Source organism: Nerophis ophidion, linkage group LG11, assembly GCF_033978795.1.
Source record: "Nerophis ophidion isolate RoL-2023_Sa linkage group LG11, RoL_Noph_v1.0, whole genome shotgun sequence".
Classification (NCBI taxonomy): Eukaryota; Metazoa; Chordata; class Actinopteri; order Syngnathiformes; family Syngnathidae; genus Nerophis; species Nerophis ophidion.
The window spans coordinates 26,768,915-26,778,579 of NC_084621.1; the positions used below are offsets into that span (position 1 = coordinate 26,768,915).

The window sequence follows — 9,665 nt, forward strand, 5'->3', positions numbered from 1 at the left end:
AGGTCCTGAGTAGTCCTGGGTTCAATCCCATGCTCGGGATCTTTCTGTGTGGAGTTTGCATGTCCTCCCTGTGAATGCGTTGGTTACCCCCGGGTACTCCGGCTTCCTCCCACTTCCAAAGACATGCACCTGGGGATAGGTTGATTGGCAACACTAAATTGGCCCTAGTGTGTGAATTTGAGTGTGAATGTTGGCCCTGTGATGAGTTAGCGACTTGTCCAGGGTGTACGCTGCCTTCCGCCCGATTGTAACTGAGATAGGCACCAGCGCCCCCCACAACCCCGAAGGGAATAAGCGGTAGAAAAATGGATGGATGGATGGATTTTGCTTTGCCTTGAAATAACACTTGATGCATATAATCACAGCAGTATGATGATTCTGTGTCTACATTAAAATATTGTTGTTCATACTGGATTAATATATGCTCATTTTAAACTTTCATGCAGAGAGGGAAATCACAACTAAGTCAATTGACCAAAAGTGTATTTATTAAACAGTTATTAAGCAATGGCACAAACATTCATGTCATTTCATAACAGAAAGTGCAAGATTGTCAGAGACATTTTAAAACAAGCTACAAGTGCACTTTTGTGAATGATGTCACCAAGATGACATATCAAAACAACACTAAAGTGCACTTTTTGTACAGAACACCACTACAATAGTTAAAAACAAAGTGCACTTTTCTGCATGATGTCACACAAGATATTTTAATAACTGTCAAATAAAAATGAGCTGCATAATAGGTTCCTGCGGACGTTATCCTCTCCTGTTGTTGACTTTTTTTTTCATACGGTGTTGATCTGGAAATAGTTGCTTCGTCATTTTGTTGGTGTGGCACCGAACGGAGATGTTGACATGCAGAGTTTCAAGCACTCCTCATTCTCTAGCGCAGGGGTCGGGAACCTTTTTGGCTGAGAAAGCCAAATAAATGAACAGTGTTATTCTGAAACCAACCAATAATAAATAAAATAGTTCTTACCATTATTGCAACTTTTTGAACAGGTGCGGTAGAAAACTGATGGATGGATTAAAATGCATGAGAATGTTTTATATTTTGAACTTTATGTTTAACACTGATTACCAGCGGAATTATTCATTACTTATTGTGTTAAGCAATGTCAGCTAAGATGTATCGGAGAGCCAGATGCAGTCATCAAAAGAGCCACATCTGGCTCGAGTGCCATAGGTTCCCTACACCTGCTCTAGCGGGTGACTTTTCAAATGATGCTACATTAGCGGTGCTGCTACTTTTTGTAGCAACGCTTTTGCCGCATAAATGTTGAACATATTCCCGCTTGAAGCCAAAACACCGCCGGACAATGGATCCCATGCTGTTTTTCTTGGGAATTATTCTTCCTCCATTTATTACCAGCTTCACACCTTCTCTCTCTCTCTCTCATATTACCAACCGCACCTCACCTTTAGCATCACTGCTAACGTTAACATGTCGCTACCTCTCTGCTCCGCGGGAGCGTGTGACGTTGCACACATGACGTGTGTAAGAAGGTGCGCTTGGTTTACGTCTCTGTGAGAAGGAGAGACAAGAAAGAGTGGGAAACACTCGTAGTGTAATGCCCGGAGCTAAAAGCAACTGCGTGACAATGTATTCTCAAATATCACGATATAGTCATTTTCTATAATGCACAAACCCGCAATATATCGATGTATCGCCCAGCCCTAACTCCATTGTTTGTGTTTTTAATGTTGCTGCAATAATACTAATGACTCGTTAGGCTGCATGATAGAATAGAGCTTTTCATAATGTTGTGACATATTAGCCTTTAGATGCCTCTTTCTGTGCTCCTTGCTAGAGATGTCCTAAACAGGGCCGATATTTGCCTTTTTCAGCTGATGAGCTGCTGCGCCCAGCAGTTCTTTACTACATCCATCTGTGCCAGTCTTTACCTGCTAAAGATTGTACTCATGTGAAAGATTCCTTCAAAATGCACGCTCAGGGAGACACAATCACATTTGCATATTCCTTGTTGCACACAAGCAGGAGTTGCCTGAATTCCAGTATGGATGCATATAACTCCAGCTCCAATTTGAGAGTGAGCTGCAACGAGCGGGTTGTCTATCCACAGTGGGAAGCCATTTCTTAAATATTATTGGTAAAAATAAACAAAGTTTCTTCCACGTAACATTATCACTGGAAGACTAGAGAAAAGGGTTTGGCGAAGCATGCGACACACACCGAACAGGACAACACAAGAAGTAAACCGCTAAAGCTTCAATGTAAAGTAGGGGTGATCGATCCAGATGTTGACACTATTGATACCTAGTATAGTATTCGTATATATAAGTGAGTAATTTTTTTTTTTTTTTAACAAATTTTTTGGTGTTTTTTGTTATTGTTTACAAACTCACAGAGTATGCTTTGAGGAAAAAAACCTAAAGGATTTAAATGGTAGCAAATTTGTTTTTTGTTTATTATTCACTAACTACTGTGTTTTCTTATAAAAATGTAGTACATCACCCGATTTAAAACAATGCTGAAAATTATACATTTAATAAGATGACCTTTATTAAAAAGTGTTACTGCTTTTGCTTTAGTTACTTGCTATAAAATATTTTCAGGTATATTCTTTTTTTAGGGGCCTAAATTAGGACATCCCTACTCGTACTAAATTTGTTAGTTTGGATGATTCAACACTTTAATATATTAAGCCTTTAATCTCATAGTGTGTACCGTATTTTTCGGACTATAAATCGCATTTTTTTTCATAGTTTGGCCAGGTGTGCGACTTACACTCAGGAGCGATTTATGTGTGAAATTATTAACACATTACTGTAAAATATCAAATAATATTATTTAGTAAGAGACTAGACGTATAAGATTTCATGGGATTTAGCGGTTAGGAGTGACAGATTGTTTGGTAAACGTTTAGCATGTTCTATATGTTATAGTTATTTGAATGACTCTTACCATATGTTACGTTAACATACCAAGCACCTTCTTAGTTGGTTATTTATGCGTCATATAACGTACACTTATTCAGCCTGTTGTTCACTATTCTTTATTTATTTTAAATTGCCTTTCAAATGTCTATTCTTGGTGTTGGGTTTTAGCAAATAAAATTCCCCCAAAAATGCGACCTACACTCCAGTGCGACTTATATATGTTTTTTCCCTTCTTTATTATGCATTTTCGCCATGTGCGACTTATACTCCGGAGCGACTTGTGCTCCGAAAAATACTGTGTTCATATTAAAAGTGACTTATTAGGCCAAATTTAGGTTTTTTTTACGTATTGGTACCTGTTATAGGGTATTTACGGTCTGCATAGGACCTGAAAATTTGAATGCAAACCATGGATTGCGGAAATATTTATAAAACAATCTTGCCTTCCTTTATACTTTCTCCGAACAATCCGTTTACAATTGTTGGCGTCAGCAGATATCTCCATATATGTTAGAAATTTACACAAAGACGTTTTTTATTTCTCTTTGTTCTCTTGTCACAGGGCAGACTGGCTCGTACATGCACATGCATCCTCCACTGTTGCCATTTCTAATACAAAGTAGCGTAGAGTTCTAACCTGTCAGTCAGTAGACTCCAAAGGGGAGTGCTAAAAACTACAACATGGCTGACATGGATAAGGCTCAGTCGAAGTGGAGCCACGTAAATAAAACCGCCCACAAAAAAGCGTATCCTTTAAAGACGGTCAAGAAATGGTTTGAAGATGATCTGTAAAACATCATCTATGCAACATTTTGACCAAAGAACCACCATTACATGTTTTGTAGACCAGTGGTCCCAAACCACCGGTCCGGGTACCGGTCCGTGACGCATTTTCTCCAACTTAACTTTCGCCTGGCCCTCTACACACACCAATATGCTTCTTTACAGATGTACAATAAACTGATAGGAAGTTGTCATCCGTTATATTTGTCATAACTTGGTGACATGATACAATGCACATCAATGAACATATAAAATATAAATGTGACAGGTTGTAGCCAAAGCTTGATTTCTATCTGCATTTCATTGAAAAGAAACAAGCCCATGGCTCCCTCTAATTCAGCGTTATAGTGAGTTGTATTTTTCATGCCCTTATTTTTGCAGTATTTATTTGACACAAGTGGAAAATAATGCCTACATTAAACCGGTACGTGGTGCAAAAAAGGTTGGGGACCACTGAGGTAGACCACAAGGAAGTGTTTTAATACAACTCTTTTTAAATTGAAAAGTCCAAACGTTTTTGTAAAAAACACAAGTTTTACGAAATTAATTGAGCCTTTTGTGCTGCATGACACATTTTTTAATCCAAGGATGGTAAGTAATTGTTTGGGAAAGTGAAAGCTCAACTATTTTGATAGGCTCCATTTCCTGGAGCCAAAGCAGTTCTTTCTTTGGCCGCCAGGGGGCATCCGTGTGTTTCTACAGCACACTGTTTAAAGCCCCAGCATAAATTAAGCACCTATTTATATTTTACTGGTGTGCGTCTGCATTAATATTGTTAGTGCTCATCGCAACTCCATGTCATTGACCGCGACAAATCAAGCCAGAAATCTTGGTGTAATTATTGACTCAGACCTCAACTTCAACGAGTATCCAAAGTCCATCACGAAATTGGTCTATTACCACCTAAACAGCAGTGGTAGAATTAAGGGGTGTCTCACTAAACCTGGAAAAACTTATTTATGCATTAATTTTAGTAAGTTGGATTGCTGTAATGGCGTCTTTACAAGCCTCAACACGCAGCAGAATGTTGAGTCCTTACAAACACTAGGAAACTGAATCATATCACACAGGTTTAAAGATCACGACACCGGCTTCCTGTGAGTCAAAGGATAGATTTAATTTGTACTGCTGGTCCATGAAGTACTGAATGGTCTCTGACCAAAATACATGCTTGATTTACCAGTTGCCTATTAAGCATCCAGACCCCTTAGTTCAGTGGTTCCCAACCTTTTTTCAGTGATTTACCCCCTGTGAAAATGTTTTTAATTCAAGTACCCCCTAATCAGAGCAAAACATTTTTGGTTGAAAAAAAGAGATAAAGCAGTAAAATACAGCACTATGTCATCAGTTTCTGATTTATTAAATTGTTTAGCAGTGCAAAATGTTGCTCATTTGTAGTGGTCTTTCTTGAACTATTTGGAAAAATATATATATAAAAATAACTAAAAACTTGTTGAAAAATAAACAAGTGATTCAATTATAAATAAAGATTTCTACACATAGAAGTAATCATCAACTTAAAGTGCCCTCTTTGGGGATTGTAATAGAGATCCATCTGGATTCATAAACTAATTCTAAGCATTTCTTCACAAAAAAAAAAAATCTTTAACATCAATATTTATGAAAAAATCTAGCTGTCCACTCTGAATATTGCATTGTTGCAGTTCTTTTCACAGTTTATGAACTTACATTCATCTTTTGTTGAAGTATTATTCAATACATATATTTGTAAAGGATTTCTGCATTATTGCTTTTTTTAGAATATTTTAAAAAAATCTCACGTACCCCAAGGGGAACGCGTACCCCTATTTGACAACCACTGCATTAGTTGATCAGGAACTGGTTTGTGGCGTTTCCCGGGAACTAGTTTGTGGCGTTTCCCAAGAACAAAAACCAAAAGAGGTGAGGCAGCATTCAGTAATGCTCCTCACCAGGGGAACTGACTTCCTGCTGATCTGAGGTCTGCTCAAACTGTCAACTCCTTTTAAATCAGGGATAACAACTATTGTTTACTGCAGCATATTCTTGGATGAAATACCTACCTGCTGTATTCTATTGCTCTCACTTTTAACCACACCTTTCCTTTGCAGTTTTACTTTTATGTGCTCATTATTCTTGATTGTATATTTCCATTTTTATTTTCCCTTTCCCTGCACTTCATTGCACTGCAACTCTTGTTACCTTTTTTTATTTTATTGTTATGTTTTTTCGCTTTGTAATCAACTGTCTTTGCGTCTTGCTGCATTTAAGTTTTAGTGTGCTTTGCAAAAAACTTTCCTTAATGGCTGGGCGATTTGGCTGAAAACTGTATCGCGATATATGTTTATTATATCGGTCTATCGATAATTGTTGATATTTTTTATGATCTATGGAAGATAAGGATGAGAAGAAAACTTATATTAAATGTAAAATTTTTTGTTTCAAATGTAACCTTCCTCTGATTGTAATCCCCTCAGCTATCAAGGAGGCAGAAAGGAAATGTCAACACAAGCATGGAAACCACTCAATGTAAAGAAAATTCTAAAATCAATATAAACACTTAACAATAACCTCGTAAAGTGAGGGTGCAAAAATAAGGATTATGTAAGAAAGTAGCGAAGTAGTGCAAAGTGTGAACCTGTAAATATAGAAAAACTTAAACTACTTGTTACAGTTTAGTATCGGGACATTATGGCTGTGCAACATTTATTTTGGCGCGGTTGGGAGAGTGGCTGTGCCAGCAACCTGAGTGTTCCTGGTTCAATCCTCACTTTTACCATCATTGTCGCGTCCGTTGTGTCCTTGAGCAAGACACTTTACCCTTGCTCCTGATGGGTCGTGGTTAGTGCCTTGCATGGCAGCTCCCGCCATCAGTGTGTGAATATGTGTGTGAATGTGGAAATAGTGTCAAAGCGTTTTGAGTTCCTTAAAAAAGGTAGAAAACGCGCTATACAAGTATAATCCATTTACCATCTACCATTTAATTTGGTCTGTAATTCTTATTTAATTATGGAAATTAATTTGTTATGCAGTTCTCTAAATATTATTGGATGAAACATTGCACATTTGTTATATTTAGTTATTTCTTTTAATTAGACGGTCCTGCACGGTATTTCCTACCTGTTGTTTCAGTACATCCAAATAGGGAACAGACGAGAGTTGGAAAAAAAGGAGAGCGTGGTGAAAGACTACGGTCTGTTTTTAAAAAGTGCCATATTGTTGTGGGGACTTTCCCGTTTTGACCACAATTTCTGGGCTATGTGCCGCTCTCGTATTTACTTTCTCTTCTCACTCCGTGCAGAGAATCAACAGTAAGACAACTAGACGTCATAATCATAGTTGATATTTCTAGGCGATTGGCTGTTGAGCGCGTCCCTCCCGTTGCTTACTGATCACTTCCTGATTTGCAAGCTTACCAGAACAAATGCCTTGCTTTGTTGTTTCCACGCAGTGTTGTCCTGATACCGATATTTTGGTACCGGTACCAAAATGTAGTTCGTTACTTATCTAAAAAAAGGGGACCACAAAAAATTGCATTATTGGCTCTATTTTATCATAAAATCTTACGGTGCATGTATGTTTCTTATTGCAAGTTTGTCCTTAAATAAAATAGTGAACATACAAGACAACATGTCGTTTATTAGTAAGTAAGCAAACCAAGGCTCCTAATTTAGCTGCTGACATATGCAGTAACATATTGTCATTTTCCATTTTATTATTTTGTCAACATTATGAGGGACAAGTGGTAGGAAATGAATTATTAATCTGCTTGTTCATTTACTGTTAATATCTGCTCACATTCTCTTTTAACATGTTTTATCTACACTTCTGTTAAAATGTAATAATCACTTATTCTTCTGTTTGATACTTTACATTAGTTTTGGATGATACCAAGTAGTTACAGGATCATACATTGGTCATATTCAAAGTCTTCATGTGTCCATGGACATATTTCCTGAGTTTATCAACATAATATACATTTTTTTTAAAAACAAAAGATTTTTTTTTGATGCTAAAAAAAAAATGATGTAGTCATAGTAGTATCGACTAGATACGCTCCTGCACTTGGTATCATTACAGTAGATGTCAGGTGTAGAACCACCAATGGCGTTGGACGCCAGTGAGCTACGGTGTGTAGTGACGCATGTTTAGCTATTCCTGGTCCTGAAGGGATGATACTTGTAAGAAACCTACTTTAAAACACTGCTAAAAGTAGCTAAAACACATTAGCCGCTAGCTAGCTAGCCATGTTTTAAAACACCTCTTCCTGAGGTTGTTTCAGTGTTATAACGTCACCTTTATCTGTAGTTTTTAAGCCAAAATGCGTTCCTTTTCCCTTGTATGTCTACACACTGTGTCTGTTTGTAAGTACTCCGCGATTGTGCGTTGCCGAACATGCTCCTCTGCTTGTAAACCAGCAATGACTTGGCAGGGGTGGGGGACCGGTACTTTTTAGAGGCGGTATAGTCCCGAATATGATTAATTAGTATCGCAGTAATATACTATACCGTATGTGGAAGACTTGCACTTCCGGGTTTTTCGGAAAACCAATCACAGACATGCCAGGCTTTTCCAGGGTCACAACAATGTTTTATTTTCAGCAATGTGCAAAGTCTTTTACTACTTTTTAGCAAGTGTCTTTCGGTCGGTCTCGCTCGTGCTCCACCATCCACCTCCTCCTTCACGGCTGCTGCCTTTTAACAGAGCGACAGGTGATTAGAAAAACACACTCAGGTGGGCCGTCTAATCACCTGTCGCTGATCTCGAAGCCGGTCCTGGCACGCCCTGCTTCACTGCAGGTCCGCAGGCCACGCCCCCCCTCCACACCGTGCAACCCTATTTCCCGGTTTCTTCCACCCAAAAATATATATATCGATTGTGTCTATAGCGATTATATATTGATATAATTTTATCGGCCCGGCCCTCCTTGCCTTGTCTAGTGTTTACGACCGTGACGTCCATTCGAGTGTAAACAAAGATGCGAGTGCGGTTTGCTAACGTGAGCGTCGCCCGCAGGTGACGTTCCGCACGAGGATCTATCACTGCAACATCAACAGCCAGGGCGTGATCTGCCTGGACATCCTGAAGGACAACTGGAGCCCCGCCCTCACCATCTCCAAGGTGCTGCTGTCCATCTGCTCCCTGCTCACAGACTGCAACCCAGGTCAGACACACACACACACACTTCCTGTCCGGTCAAATGGTCGTTTGACCTTTCAGCCCGTCTCGCCCCCTGCAGCCGACCCTCTGGTTGGAAGCATCGCCACCCAGTACACGACCAACAGAGCCGAACATGACCGAACAGCCAAACAGTGGACAAAGCGGTACGCCACATAAACCAGCAGGGGGCGACGGCAGCGAGAGGAGGAGGAGGAGGGGTGCGAGTTCCCGGTGGTTTGTGTGAGGGCTTTTGTTTCTATCTCAGATTTTTAGTACTTTATTGTCTGGTATATTTTTTGCTTCCTGATTAAGTTATCTGCGCAAATATGGAAATAAAAACACGAAGGAAAGGAGACTGTATTTTGGTCGCCTATTCTTTAATACAGAAATAGTTTTTTTAATGTAGGGAGGAGGGGTTCACCTCATATACCCTCGCTCACTCTCGCTCGCTCGCTCGCTCGGGCAAACAAGCAATAAAAAGCCCAAAAAGGAAGTTCGGGCCAATCATGGTGAGCATACCAGACGTATGCAAATGCGATGTGTTTTTTTTCCAGTGTCGACCTCAAGTACAGCGTGTTCTTTAACATGTTATTCATCTCCGCAGCAGCAGCTGTACTTAATGCTCCACTTATTTTGGGTACACACTTTGTACACAAACAAATGGTCCACTTGACATTTTCAAGTGGGCCACACTTGGCAGGGATAAATGTCACTATATTAAAGTTAAAGTACCCATGAGTGTCACACACTCACTAGGTGTGGCGAAATCATTCCCTGCATTTGTCCCATCACCCTTGATCACCCCCCTGGGAGGTGAGGTGAGGGGAGCAGTGAGCAGC

The 9,665-nt window shown here is 39.5% G+C and overlaps 1 protein-coding gene across 1 annotated transcript in view; it reads left to right on the forward strand.

The window, feature by feature from the left end:
• The window catches only part of LOC133561863 (ubiquitin-conjugating enzyme E2 E1), a 34,849-nt gene extending 25,670 nt beyond the window's left edge, over positions 1 to 9,179 (forward strand). Inside the window, exons 5-6 of the mRNA XM_061915476.1 lie at positions 8,683 to 8,830; positions 8,906 to 9,179. Coding sequence (XP_061771460.1) covers positions 8,683 to 8,830; positions 8,906 to 9,003 — 246 coding nt within the window. The 3' untranslated portion in view covers positions 9,004 to 9,179. The remainder of the gene's footprint in view (positions 1 to 8,682; positions 8,831 to 8,905) is intronic.
• Positions 9,180 to 9,665: the final 486 nt, after the last annotated feature.